This window comes from Loxodonta africana, chromosome 19 (genome assembly GCF_030014295.1).
Source record: "Loxodonta africana isolate mLoxAfr1 chromosome 19, mLoxAfr1.hap2, whole genome shotgun sequence".
NCBI classification, from domain to species: Eukaryota; Metazoa; Chordata; class Mammalia; order Proboscidea; family Elephantidae; genus Loxodonta; species Loxodonta africana.
Genome location: NC_087360.1, coordinates 326,778 through 341,666, shown reverse-complemented (window position 1 = coordinate 341,666; position 14,889 = coordinate 326,778). Strand labels below are relative to the sequence as shown.

The window sequence follows — 14,889 nt, the reverse complement described above, 5'->3', positions numbered from 1 at the left end:
TCCCAATTAAGAGCGCCAGCTCTAGGGGAAGGCTTTTTCTCTCTGTCAGCTCTGGGGGACAGTCCTCATCTCCTTTCAACGCCTGGGGGCCCAGCGTTCCTTGGAGATCTCCATGTGTCTTGGCATCAATCTTCCCCTGAATCTAGGAGGTTCTCAGCAAAGGGACCACAGGTCCAAAGGACACAGTCCATTCCTAGCTCTTCTTTCTTGGTGGTAGTGAGGTCCTTCCTCTTTCTGCTCACTTCTCTCTCCTTTTATCTCATGTAAGATAAAAGGTTTGAGTCCCAGGGGCGTATTACCCAATAAGCAAGGTAAGCACAGGCTTACTTGTGTTCCTAATCTGTAGTGAACAATTTCCCATGGGTTTCAAAGATGTGGTGAAAAACATGTGAAATTGTTCACTACAGGTTAGGAACAAAGCACAAGTAAGTCCATGCTTACCTTGCTCATTGGGTAATCCGTCCCTGTCAGGGATTGTAAATTTGAGAAAAAGGTTTTGATTCTGCAGGAAGGTGATGCGCGGTTGGGAGACAGATGCCAGTCAAACCTAAAAGAAGAATCTTTGAAGCAAAAAAAGGTGAAATTGTTCACTACAGATGATCTGATAAACAAGGTAAGCACTGTGCTGTAACTCGAGATACATCCCATACTGATTCTGCCTCATTAACACATAGAAGTGAGGATTTACAACACATCACAAAATGGAGGATAATTACATCAGATCACAAGATGGATGACAACCACGCAATACTGGGGAATCATGGCCTAACCAAGTTGACATGTATTTTTGGGGGACACAATTCAGTTCTGACACTCCATCCTTTGGACCCCCAAAATTCATGTCCTTGCTACGTGGAAAATGCATTCACCCCATCATATCATCTTAAAAGTCTTAAGTCAACTCCTAGTCTAAAATCTCATCTTCTGTATCATGAAAATCACCTATTGGTGAGACTTTTGGCATACTTCATCCTGGGGCAAAATTCCTCTTCATCTGTGAAGCTGTGAAATCTAGACTGCACGTTATCTGTTTCCAAAGTGTACAAAGGCAGAATCAGCACAAGGTAGGCATTTCCATCACAAATGGGACAAACTGAAGGAAAGAAGGGGTAATGGGCACCAAGCAAGTACAAAATCCAGCAGAACAATTTACATTAACTCTCAAGGGTTGAAAATAACCCTTTCTTCTCTGAGACCACCTAGGCAATGGCCCTGCCCTCCAGACTCTGGGTGTTGGCCATGCTATCTAGATTCTGGGTGCAGGCATCTTGGCCTTGAGATTTCAGCTATGCCTTCTAGGCCCAAAGGGATGAAAACTCTGCTCCTTTGGCTTTGGGCAGCCCCATTCTCCTCCTAGTCCATCTGAGTGGCAACACCATTCCCTCAGCCCCAGCAGGTCCTGTTCTTCTGACCCTTGGGCATGGCAGCCCTGCCTCCTCAGCTTTGGGCGGCAGCCTCACCCCACCTGGCACACCTTAACGGCAACCCCACACTCCAGAACCAAGTTGGTGAAGGCGCGGCTCTTTGAATCCTAGAAGGCTGTGGCCCCACCCTTTGAGATCCAGAGACCGTTGCCCCACCCCTTGAAGCCGAGAAAGCCCCGCTTCCTGTGTTCCTTCCAACAGTTTTGCTGATCTCCAAGCTGCTCCAGGGATGGTCCTTTTCATTTCTTGGAGGACAACAGATATAGCTCCTTTGGCCTGTTTCCTGCCTGTGGAATTTCAAGAGGTAGACGGTGGTCTTTCCTTTCATTCTTTCTCTGTCCCCTTCAATCTCAGCTGATGGGTTTACTGCTATGGTAGCTGGTTAGATCCATCAGTCACAGGCTTAATCTTTTTAACAAAGCATTGTGTAGCCACATCCTCGGTGAACATTTTAGGACACGTGTCCTTAGTTCGGACAATAGAATTTCCCAAATCTTTAAGTTCTGTTTTCATTTTGGACAGTTCACTTTTAAGTCCATTTCTTTCCTCTCATATTTTACTATAAGCAGTAAGGAGAAACCATGCGGCCCCTTTAAAATCTGGCTTAGAAATCTCATCAGCCTGATATCCAAGTTCATCACTTACAAGTTCTACCTTCCACCAAACATCTGAACACAATTCTGACAAGGTCTTTGCCACTGCATAAAATGCACTGCCCTTCTTCCACTGTCCAATCACACATTCATCATTTTCTTTTAAAGCCTCACCAGATGCATATTTAACATCCACACTTCTAGTAACACTGTGTTGCTGGTGCCACATGTATCCTCTAAGATGATACAGACTTTGTCTGTAGCTCTTCTCATTTCCTTCTGAGCCCTCACCAGAACTGCCTTTGACATTCATAATTCTACCAATAGCCTCTTCAAGTCAATCTAGGCTTTTGCAATTAGGCACCTTAAAACTCTTCAGCCTCTACCCATTACCCAATTCCAAAACTGCTTCTACATTTTTAAGTCTCAGTTAGAGCAGCACCCCACTCCTGGTACCAAATTCCATCTTACTTATCTAGTGCTACCATAACAGAAATACCACAAGTGAAACTTTAACAAACAGAAATTCATTCTCTCACAGTTTAGGAAGTTAGAAGTCCAAATTCAGGGTGCCTGCTCTAGGGTAAGGCTTTCTCTCTCTGTTGGTTTTGGGGGATGGTCCTTGTCTCCTTTCAATTTCTGTGGACCTGGTGTTCCTTGGAGATCTTCACATGTCTTCGCATCAATCTTCCCCTGGGTCTAGGAGGTTCTCAGCACAGGATCCCGGATCCAAAGGATGCACTCCACTCCCTGCTCTTCTTTCTTGGTGGTAGTGAGGTTCCTCCCCTCTCTGCTCGCTTTCCTCTCCTTTTATCTTTTGTAAGATAAAAGGTGTGACTCAAGCAAGGTGTGACTTAAGTAAGGCTGTAACTCAAGATATGCCCCACACTGATCCTGCCTCGTTAACATAGAAAAAACCCAAAAACCAAACCCACTGCTGTTGAGTTGATTCTGACTCATAGCAACCCTGTAGGACAGAGTAGAACTGCCCCATAGGGTATCCAAAGGAGGACTGGTGGATTTGAACTGCTGACCTTTTGGTTAGCAGCCATAGCTGTCTATCACTGCGCCACCAGCGTTCCATATTAACATACAGAGATTAGGACTTACAACACATCACAAAATGGAGGATAATTACATCAGATCACAAAAAATGGAGGACAACTACATAATACCGGGAATTGTGGCCTAGCCAAGATGACACATATTTTTGGGGGACATAATTCAATCCATGACATCCTGTATTTCCCTATTCTTTTTGTACTGTACAACCCTGTATCACAGACATCTCTGAACTTGTTTGGAATCAAGGTAACACTCTGACTGGAAGTATGGAAAGCCCAGAGCTGAAGTGCTGTAAGGGCCTGCGTGGGACCTCCTTCCACCTCCTCACCCATTTCTCCTGACCTGCCACAATCACCAATTGCCCATCACGATCGCTGATCACCCATCACGATCACTGATTACCCACCACCAATCACCCATCACGATTGCTGATCACCCACTGCCAATAACCCATTACATTTGCTGATCATCCATCACAATCACTGATCTCCCACCACCACAGGGAGGGGCTTGCCAGGAGGAACAGTCGCTCGTGCTAGTTGCCGATGCCAGGTAATTTTTCATTTTTAAATGCTTTTACTACTATCTATATATTTTATTATGAAAGTACCATATTTTCATTGTAAAAAATATGGGCAACTATAGCAATTAAAACACTATACCTCACTTTAACATCTCTGAGATCAGGATGAAATGCATTTCTGACAAACTTTTTTGCCTGAGCCATGCCCCCAGCAATCATGGCTCAGGCCTGGGTACTTGTCTGTGGATCCCCCAGAACAGGCTTCAAGCTCTGGCACTGGTGTCCGGCACTTACCCTGTAAATATTCTCTGATTCGCTCCTTCAGTTCCAGAGATTTGCTTTTACTTCTTTCACAAATTACCTATCAAAAAAAAAAAAAGAATGAATGAACACTAAATCTTAATTTATTACATTTTCTTATTAAGATTATTCCATAAAACCAAGTTTTCAATTCAACACATTAAAGACAGTCTCTAAATGCTGAAGATTTCATAAAGCCCACATCAAAACTGAGTGTTGAATGGAAGAGTCTTTCTTCTAAGACGTTTTGTAAATGATTCAGGGAACAGGGTGGAAAGAGCACGCTCTGGCTATGGATGAGCTCTACTTTCTTTCCTCACGCTGCTCTGCATCTTCTAGTTTCCTTCAAGGACAGCAAAGTCTGGGAAGTGCACTATTGAGCCTGAGCAGAGATATGTGGACCTGCTGAGAAGTTTCTCAGCTTTATAAATTTACTGCCCAGGAGCCTTTCTCCATACATAAATTCTATTCTTGTTGTTTGCCTGTATTGAGATAGAACTCCTGTCTGGTGTGGAACACAAATATTTTTGCAACTCTAGGAATCAACTTTCCCAGCCCTTGGAGAATTGTAGCCATAAGAACAACTCTGCTAGAAACAATGAAAAACTAGTAACCTTCGAGTAAGAGGAAAGAGGGAAACCACAAAATTACCATCTCTTGCCAATCAGTGGGAGAAAAAAAACTAAAATTGTACAATGTATCCAATGAATGCAACTAGGTAAATTTTAAGTCTGTAGTTGATGGCTAGAAGAAGTCCTACGCTTTGGAAAAAATCACGAGTTTTAAAATTGATTACTATCAATCATTTTACACTAAGAAACCTACATACACACATAAAAGTTGAGCTAGATATATGCAAAATAATGGTAATCTCCGAGCTGTAGAATTTTCTGATAATTTTATTTTTTGTTTATTTGTATATAGTAAACTTTCCATATAAAATGGGTATTACCTGGGAGAAAAACGTAGAACAAAATTCTAACTCATAAAAAAAGACCAGACTTACTGGCCTGACAGAGATTGGAGAAGCCCTGAGAGTATGGCCCCGGACACCCTTTTAGCTCAGTAATGAAGTCACTCCTGAGGTTCACCCTTCAGCCAAATATTAGACAGCCCCATAAAACAAAACAAGACTAAAGGGGCACACCAGCCCAGGGGCAACAACTAGAAGGCAGGAGGGGACAGGAAAGCTGGTAATAGGGAACCCAAGGTCAAGAGAGTGATGACATGTTGGGTTGTTAACCAACATCACAAAACAATATGTATATTAACTGTTTAATGAGAAGCTAGTTTGTTCTGAAAACCTTCATCTACAGTATTACTATAGATATTACCTATATGATAACAGCAATTATGGAGGCAGGGGAGGGGCACCAAAACAGGACGCTCAGGTTAGTTGACCGCACCAGCGCCTGAGACACACCAGTCTCTGGTTCTTGCATGGTCCCGTTTCCTTCTTCACTCCACAGGCACAGCACTCCCTCTTCCCAAAACCCTCCCCTCAGCAGGCTCGCTCTGCTTGACTGTAACAAGGTGAGAACACACGTGAGGGCTGAGCACACAGCCTGGCACACATGGAATGCACGTATGTCAGTCCTTCCACATCACCACCGCTGCCGTCCTCTCTGGGCCTGGTCAGCTGCTGTGTACTCAGAGGACGGACTTGACAAAAGACTACGGGCTGCTCAGAACAACTGGTCCCCAGTTCCAGGGAAAACTAAATCAGCATACTGGGTCACTGGCAGCATCTTTATTTACCAAATGCTGATTTACTCAAATCAGACAATAATTATACACTAGAAAAGAATAGTAATTTAAAAAAAGAAAAATGCCTATACCATCTAAAAATAAAAAATAATTTTTTTCAGAGATAGAGTTCTGCAATCCCAACACTACCCACTCAGCAGTTTTGTTCCCTCCTGGTTCTCTAGACTGGAGCCACCTCTCTCTTGGTGGCTCTAAGGCCACTCCCGAGGTAACCAAGCTCACACAGCCAAAGCAGCAGGACCCCACGCGTTGCCATCACAGATTCCATCTTCACGTGCTTTCATTTCTAACACCATATCACCACTGCATCTCAAGAAGTACTTACATCTTCAGGTGTCTTATCATATTTATTCCTTGGATTTTTTACAGTCAAAGGGTGGGAAGAAAGGACGTTGACCACATCTGCATTTCCAAACTTGCAAGCAAAATGCAAGGGTGTGTCATAGCCCTGGAAAAAGAGCAGAAGCATACCCGAGTTTCTTATGTTACGAGGCTGCTGTACAATGAAAATACGTATTTAGTAAAAAAAGTGCTGCAGAAACAGAAACAAAACACCACAAAATACACCATTTCCCTTTTGTAACTAAAAACTGATGGGCATGTTAGTACACACAGGACTCAGCATGTGGATCTGGTGCCAGGTCTTTGGCCCTTGAAAGCGCTGCTTATCTAGCTGGGGACACAGCACGCGCTCAGGCAACAGCAGCAGTGATGCTCAGGGCCTGGTGCAACGTCTGCCACGTAAATGGTGCTCAAAGGTGAGATACACAGATGAAGGCAACGTCCCTCATAAAGTAATGTCCACGAATTTGGGCCGTTTTCAAACAAAATGTGGATTCATGTGTTTTTCTGTCTAACATGAGGTTGCAATTAGAGGCCCCAGTTCCAGGGCTGCTGGGAGGACCCAGCTTAATTATTGTGCTTGTCAGCCACTTTGTCTTTAAGTGTTGGTTTGTGCTATCCCCATTTCTGAAGGCTAACAGGCCTCACGTCAGTGTGGGCACCCACACCGTCTCATACCCTATCCGTCTCACGGCACTGGTTGGTCAGCTGGTGGACTCACACTCCTATTGACAATACTTCAACACCAAAATCTGGGAGTAAAGCACTTGAGATGGCAAGGGCCTCCCCCACACAGGCATGTGCGGGGGCTTCAAAACCTTCGCAGGGTCACCTGCGAGCACCATGTGCCCCATGGAGCATCACGCCAGGCTCAAGACAGCTGCCTGGTGATCTGGCACTTAGTAAGTAAGCAACTATTTGACACTTGATGAACGACCAAACGTATCCTGAGTAGCCACCTTGCCAAACAACATGCCCTTGCAGGAAAAACAGCGCGAGAGCGGGCAGTGAGAGAGAATAACAGCCTACAGCTTGGGGGCTCCCAGTCTTTGAGGAGAGAAATGACGGACACACAGCCTGCCAGGATTGCCAAAAGGGAGGGTAGATCTTCTCTTTGCTTCTGGAGTTCACCTCTTCAATCAGAACCTAGCTCACAGCTCTCCTCCGTCCACAGCGTTCAGCCTAAAGCAGCCAGGGGCACTGCTGCAAGTTCCAGCCACACCTCAGCTCTGACCTGCACACTGCTGCCCAGTGCAGGCAGCCACCACACTCAGGACACTCGGCACAGGATGTCTCTGCTGAGAAGAGAACGGAGAAGCCCGCTCACCATCTTGTCGGGCGTGTTCAGATACAGGTCAAGGATATAGCGGATGCGCTTCCGCAGCATGCTCTCGTCATCATCCGGGTACATGAGCCGCATGAACTCGGGATTCTCCAGAGTCTCCAAGGTCAGCTGGCAGAGAGAAGCCTGGTTCTCCTTGGCAGCAACGTGCATGACGTTGTACCGACACCCTTCCTGAAAGAAAATGACCCGTTCTGAGTTTCATCTCTCCTTTTGTCATGAGCACAGTGACGACAATAACTGAGTCTACTTGATGCCAGTGCTGCGATCAGGCTTACCTGTACAATGGTGGGATTGTCCCCTGAACCAATTAGATACCGGGGGTTACTCCAGACAAGGTCAGAAAAGGTGTCTGCTTCTCCCTTCTCCACAGCTTTTCGCAGTTTGGCTGTGAGGTCCTGCGTACGAGGATTTTTGTAACTATTGGCTCGCTCTTTGTTGACTGTTTCCGACTCTGATAAGTATAAACCATCTGTCATTAAGAGACAGAATGTAAGAACGCTGAATTTCATAAACACTTTCCCATTACCCACTACATGCTGGACCTGAGAGGTAAAAGCTGTCCTGGAAACCCACAGGCTAGCTGGGAGTAGTGCTTAGGGAAAAGTTCTAATAAAGAGCAGGTGACGTAGTCCTCCCTACAAGAGCGACATAGACTCACTGTGATAAACACACAAATGACAGAGCAAGCAACTCCAACTGGAGTCTAGCCGAGATGGCTGTGTGAACGCAGGGTCATGGGTGAATCTCAACAGTAAGTAGGCCAGGATGGCTGTGTGAACAGTAAACAGGCTTTCCGTGGTGGAACCGGGTAAGGCAGCGCTGGCCAGGAAACACTGCCAGCAAACGAATTTGGCCTTCGGAGTGAACTGAGGAGTCCTGTAAAGGTGAATGCTCCAAAGTGACTTCTATTGTTTAATTACGACACCTGGAGAAATCTCGAGAGATTTTCTTCAGGAGAATTTCCACAACTAAGGGTTTTCAATCATTGGTTTCCATCTAAGCACTGTGTAAGGCTGTGTAGGGCAGGGGAGAGGGGGGCAGATAGGATTCTTCACGGGAGAATCGTGTCCGGAAGCAGAGGGCATTGGCCCTGGGAATCAAGCCAGTTTAGGGGAGCTGGGACAAGTGGACGAGAATCTCGGCCTGAGCACAGCTGAGATGGTTGGGGCTCTGCACAGAGCCAAATGACCAAGGGCATGCAGAGCAGGGCTCTGGTCCTGGAGTCAGGGCATGTGGTCTGATGGTCTCTTTTGTGTGGCCTTTTTCACCGTGGTCTTGTAACTCCCAACCAAGTGCCTGGGTGAGACCGTGAGAACAAGGCAACTGTGGCTCACCAAGGGGATTGGGCAGTTTTGCCATCCCGCTAGACTTAAAAGAGAGCCAATTCCAGAGCAGAGAGAGGGTCCTATCACCACCAAGGAAGGAGACACCAGCAGGAGACAGTGCAGTGGGTTTCCCGGCCCATGGAGAGAGAAAGCTGAGTGCCTCTGGGGAGAAGCCAAGGGCCAGGGAGAGGCACGCCGGCAAGCACGGCTGGGAAGAGGCTGTTCTGATGGAAAAACCGTATCTCGAGCATTCCTGAACCTGAAGTGTAAACTGCTACTTCCCTAACAAACCCCATAATCGTGAGTATTGTCTCTGAGTTCTGTGTGGCCACTGCAATGAATTATCGAACTCAGCAGAAAAGTAGGAAGTGCTGTGGGAGGGATAGTCAGTGTCAGAACTGGTAAAGACGGAGGAGAGAGAGGCACGTCTGACCTCCGTCTCATAGGAATCAGCCTTGGGCTTCTGATCTTGATTCTCCTTCCCCTTTGAGAAGTTAGAGAAGGTCAGACAGTGCCCCCACTCCATTTTTACACGGGAAGAACTTGGTCAGATTCCAGCTGCAAGGCTCCTGAAGTGAACCTGAATTTTGCAGGACCCCTGAGCATGCGGATCCAGTGAGAACAAATGGGCTTGGGCAGGAAGAGGACTGGTCTCAGTATCTACAAAGTATCCTGAGTTAAGAGGCACCAGGGAAAGGTGACAGAAAGAACCGAATAGAAGGGGCAGTGGGTGCCCACAGGCCAGATCCAAGTCCTGGCTCCTCAGCATCAGGGCCTCCACGGAACGGCTGGCTGACCCTGGATCCCAATTGCCTCCATACCCAGACTCCCTTGCCCCGATCCTCTCCTCACCTTACAACACGTGCCCTGCCCTAGACCAGCCTGCACCCCTTCTCCATGGCTGGTCCAAGGCCTGGGCCTCAAGTTCCCAGTTCCTGGCAAATCAGACTTACCGCAGACAGAGAAAACTAGCCACGATATATCAAGTAAGAGGAGACAGAACGTTCTCAGGTAAAACTGAAAGTAAAGCCAACATATGAATTGTTACGTAATTTACCTTTTAACTCACCATTGCTAAAGGCTGGGGCTACTTTCACAGGAGAAAGTGGTAAGGAGGTTCTGCCCGGAGAAGGGAAATAATCACAAATTCCTCTAGCAAATTTTTCAGCATCTTCTCTGCTTGAAAAAGCTTTAAATCGAGATCCCTTGATCATTTTGACGGCCTGCAAGGCTTCCTTTTTATCCTCATAAACATGAATCCTTTCTGTGTGGGAAAAGTAATAAAGACCATTAATTCTCTGCTTGCTGTACTGCACTGTAGCCCTGGCATCTCCAGCATGATGTTGAAGGAGTGGTGAGAGTGGACATCCTTGCTCAGTTTCTGACCTTAGGGGGAAGAATTTAGTCTTTTACCAGTAAGTACGAAGAAGCTGTCAAGTTTGTGTGCGAAGACTCTGAACATGTTCTGGGTGTTGGCAACATTGTATTTTCATAAAACATGCCAAATATGACAAGCAAAATATCTGAATAGACATCACAAAAGATACAGAAATGGCAAATAGGCTCAAAAGATATTTTAAAGTATTTATTAATGAAAACAGAATATGACAAGTCAACTTACAGTCATGCACTGCCTAACGTCCATTCAGGCAACATCCAACTGCAAATATGTCCATGGTCCCTTAAGTTCAGAGATCTCGGTTGGAGATTGGGACGTAGCAAACTCAACAACTCCCTAGATGCAACACGTGTATCTCACGTCTCTTATATACAAAATGATTGCACTGCTAGGCGCTCATATAACGAACCATTGTACGTACCTCAAATTTTTAATATAAGAGGCTTTATGGGGGTTGGTTTGTAACTATGGGCTGTACGTAAGTCCGTAACCCAGGGACTGTCAGTAGATAATACAGTGTTCGCACAACGTTCCAATCACAGAACATCCTATTTCACAGAACGTGTCATGGACATTAAGTGATGCATGACTGTAATTCCTCAACCCTAATCTGTCTGTTGATATTGTGGTCCAAAGACTTTTAACGTATTCTAGGGTGCTGGCAACGTTCTATTTTCACAGCTCTTGTGGTGGTTACACGGGTATTTGCTTTGTAATGATTATTTGTATCTGTGTTTTATGCACTTTTTCTGCAGGTGTGCTATACTTCTCAACTGAAAAAATGGGTAAAATGTAATTCTAAGTAAGTGCCGTTTGCAAAAATGAATTAATCATCTGGTATTTGGGTCCAGAGTTTATCACCATGGGATAAAACAGGGAGAAGGGTAAGGGGTGGGGGTGTGAAGAGAGATACATTGTTGTCGTTGGCTGCTGCAAGTTGGCCTTCAACCCAGGCTGACCTCATGCACACCCCACGATCCACAGGCTTTTCGCTGGCTGATTTTCACAGGCAGCTTGCCAGGTCTTTCCTCCTAGTCTGACTTAATCCGGAAGCTCCACTGAAATCTGTTCAACATCATAGCAGCACATAAGCCTCCACGCTGGCCGAGAATTGAATGCAGTTCTTTCACCTGGAAGGTGAGAATTCTACCACTGAACTAACACTGCCCCCGGAGAGGGATTTAAGCCAGGTGCCATCATGTGGGCTCTGACTCATGGCCACCCCATGCGTATTTAAGCTGCACTATCCAGGACTCCAAAGGGGGGATACGGATACTGATTATTAGCTGGTTATAAATAGGTGCTGTGAAAATGCAGTCAAATGTGGATGAAAATGCTAAAGGCTGTTCAGAAGAGAAATAAAATATATAACGTTAAAACCATTAGTGCAGAAAAAAGGAACCTAGAAAACTAGACCAGCCCGTCAAAGGGGAAATAAAGAAAACAATTAGAAAGCATAGCAAGGGAAAAGAAAATTAGACAGCAGGGATGAGTCCAATGTATCTGCAGTCACTTGTACCATCTGTGTAAAGAAATACTAAGAGTGCTGCCTTACCGTTTTTCGCTGGGATGTCCTCATACACTGGGCACACTCCATAGTACAGAAGAGGCTCCTTAGCAGCGGCCACAGCGGCTCCGTGGGTGTCGACCTCCAGCGGGGCACTGGAAGTTGCTGAGCAGGCGTTAGGCATTATGGCCTCCTCCTCAGGAGGATTCAAGCCCACACTATAGCCAAAATCTTTGTCTTCAGAAAAACTGGCCTGCTCAGTTGCATTCCCCACAGCACATTTTAGAACCCTTTGTGTTTCTTGGCTGAGAGCTGCAATGCCTGCCACATCTTGGTCAGGAGAGGAAGTCAAGGCCCTTTCTTGTTGTAATAAAGCCTGAGCCAATTTTTTTTCAAAAATGAACCTTGTGGTTGACGTAATGGGTCCACATTTCAATCCAGCTTTGACAATTTCTTCTCGAAGGTCATCTGGATTCAGGAGTTTCAATCGAGCCAAGATGGCATCCATTGTCATTTCACCTAGGCCCAAGAAAACAAAAACTAATTGGAGTGCTAGAAGCATGTCTTTTTTTATTTAAAAAAAAAAAAAAGTGGCAAAAAAACTTGCTTCAAAGTTCCATTTTAATCCAGTGTTTCTCCATATTCTCTGGAGTTAATGGAGTCTCCTAAGTTTTTATAAATTTTGCTTCCGTATCTCTAATAATCTAAACAAAATTAAGATAAGCATATTCTGGTTCATTTCAGTAAGACTCTTATAACCTAGTACTATCACGTGTTACTACCACATCAACATTCTAAGCAGGTAAGAGGATTGGGAAAAAAGGCACACCCATTTGTTGCTTTTTAGAGTATAATCTGGAACAAACCCTATGGAAGCCTACTCGACAACATCTACAAAAATCCCAGCTCTCAGAATGTGGCCTACTGACACAGCTGCACTTCATTCAATAAGCGACAGGAAATTGGGTGAGGATTTTAAACAGAGGACCCACCCAGATAGCTCTGGCATTTTACATTCTGGGGGCTTCCCATGTGCCTGGTGCTACTCTAAACATTTCACATAAATTAAGCCATTTAACAGTTACGATAACTTCACCTGGTATTACTACTGTTAGCCCCATTTTACAGATAAAGAGCCCAAAGCACAGAGAGGTGGAGGCCCAAGTTCTGATACATTAACAAACAAGTGGTTAAGTTGTAACAAACAAGTTAAAAGCCAACAAACAAATGGATGTGAGCCTGAGCTACAGCTTTCATCAATACACTTGGAGAAATAATCTATGGAGCATAGACTTAAGCGTGGCCGCTGGATTTAGAGGGGAGAAGGTAAAAAAGGACAGGTCTCATACTATTTTAGCAGTCATGGGGATGGAGAAGAGGGATCAGATTCAAGACACAGGCTGTATCAATGATGGACTAATTAAATGCCATAGGGGAGGGGTTTGAGGGATTGAAAGGACCCTAGGATAATCCCTAGATTTCCAGTTTAGATGCCTAGGAGGTGATTCTATTAGAGATAGAACAAATGGAGGGAATTCTTTTTTTCCAGATTTAGGCATTGAGCATTAGAAACATCTATTACACACCAAGCAGGCACTTTGATTTTCAAATCTGAGGTTTAGAGGACAGAAGTTCAGTGTGGGAAAAACAGATTTGGGAGTTATCAGCATACAGAACAAATCTGTCTTGGAAGAAGTACACCCAGAATGAGGCAAAATGGCAAGGCTAAGTCTCACAAACTTTATAGACATGTTATCAGGAGGCACCAATCCCTGGAGAAGGACATCATCCTTGGTAAAGAAGAGGGTCAGAGAAAAAGTGGAAGACCCTCAACGAGATGGACTGACACAGTGGCTGCAACAATGAGCTCAAGCAGAACAACGATTGTAAGGATGGCTCAGGACCGGGCAGGGTTTCGTTCTGTTGTACACAGGGTCGCTATGAGTCAGAATCGACTCGACAGCACCTAACAAAGCATACGAGTGAGGTTATGAAACCAAGAGACTAAACCAGGGACAACGAGGGAACACACAAAAGGATAGTGAACCTAACTAAAAAGGAATCTGAGTAGTATCAAGGACTAAAGACATGAGGAGGAAAAAGAAAACTCGCAGAGGAGATCAATAATAGAGACACTGCCACTGAATCAAGAAGCAGAGGGTTGTTGTAAGGAGTGTTTAGAGATCAAATGGTTTGATGGCCAGGAGTTGCTTTCAATGAGTTCAGCAGGAGTGCCAAAGTGGTGACAGAAAAAACAAGATGGGTATGAGGGGCTCATTGTATCTATTCTGTATCTGTGAATTTTTTTTTTCAATTTTAATATCTTATAATGGGAAAAAAGAAAGTGCAAACATGTCAAAAAATCACAAAGCAGTCCAGTAAAATAAAGTCTAAAAAGTGTCCTTGAGATACACAGTGTTCATAAACGGAAAGACTCAATATTGTTAAGACGGCAATTCTCCCCAAGTTGATCTATATATTCAACACAATCCCAATCAAAATTCCAACAGGCTTTCTTTTTTTGGTAGAAGGAAACCAGAATAACCAAAACAGGTTTGGAGAAGAGCAAAGTTGGAGAACTCACCACATCACCAGATTTCAAAACTTACTACAAAGGTACTATAATCAAGACAGCGTGGCTTTGGCTCCAAGATAGACAAATCAATGGAATAGAACTGAGTCCAGAAATAGACCCACACATATATGGACAACCGAGTTTCAATAAAGGTGCAAAGGCAATTTAGTGGAGAAAGGACAATATTTTCAATAAATTGTGCTAAAATAATTGGAATATCCATATGGAAAAAAAAAAAAGAGAACTTTGATCCATACAACAAAAATTAACTTGGAATGTATCACATACCTAATTGGAAAGCCAGCAGCTATAAAAATTCTAGAAGAAATCAGAAGAAACTCTTTGTGACCTTGAGTTATGCAAATATTTCATATATATGACACTAAAAACACCATCCTATAACACTGATGATTTGGACTTCATCAGAATTAAAAACTTTTGCTCTCCAAAAAACACTGCTAGGAGAATGAAAAGACAAGCCACAGACTGAAATAAAATATCTGCAAATCACATATCTGACAAAGGACTTGGATTCAAAATATATAAAGAATGCTGAAAACTATGAGAAAACAAATAGCTCCCCCCAAAATGGGCAAAAGAACTGAACCAGATACTTCACGAAAGGAAAACATGTAGATGCAAATAAGCACATAAAAAGATGATCAACATCATTTGCTGTTAGAGGAATGCAAATTAAAACAACAATGATACCATTTCATATTTA

At 44.3% G+C, this 14,889-nt stretch overlaps 1 protein-coding gene across 4 annotated transcripts in view; it reads right to left on the bottom strand.

The window, feature by feature from the left end:
• The window catches only part of ANKLE2 (ankyrin repeat and LEM domain containing 2), a 31,040-nt gene that overhangs the window by 9,827 nt on the left and 6,324 nt on the right, over positions 1-14,889 (bottom strand). The window contains exons 2-7 of one of the 4 annotated variants that reach the window (XM_003421265.4): positions 11,639-12,109; positions 9,742-9,948; positions 7,635-7,828; positions 7,342-7,530; positions 5,998-6,120; positions 3,900-3,966 (exon numbers count right to left, since the gene is read on the bottom strand). In XM_003421265.4, coding sequence (XP_003421313.2) covers positions 3,900-3,966; positions 5,998-6,120; positions 7,342-7,530; positions 7,635-7,828; positions 9,742-9,948; positions 11,639-12,109 — 1,251 coding nt within the window. The remainder of the gene's footprint in view (positions 1-3,899; positions 3,967-5,997; positions 6,121-7,341; positions 7,531-7,634; positions 7,829-9,741; positions 9,949-11,638; positions 12,110-14,889) is intronic. The other 3 variants (XM_064271978.1, XM_010600812.3, XM_064271979.1) reach the window with 3 other exon arrangements.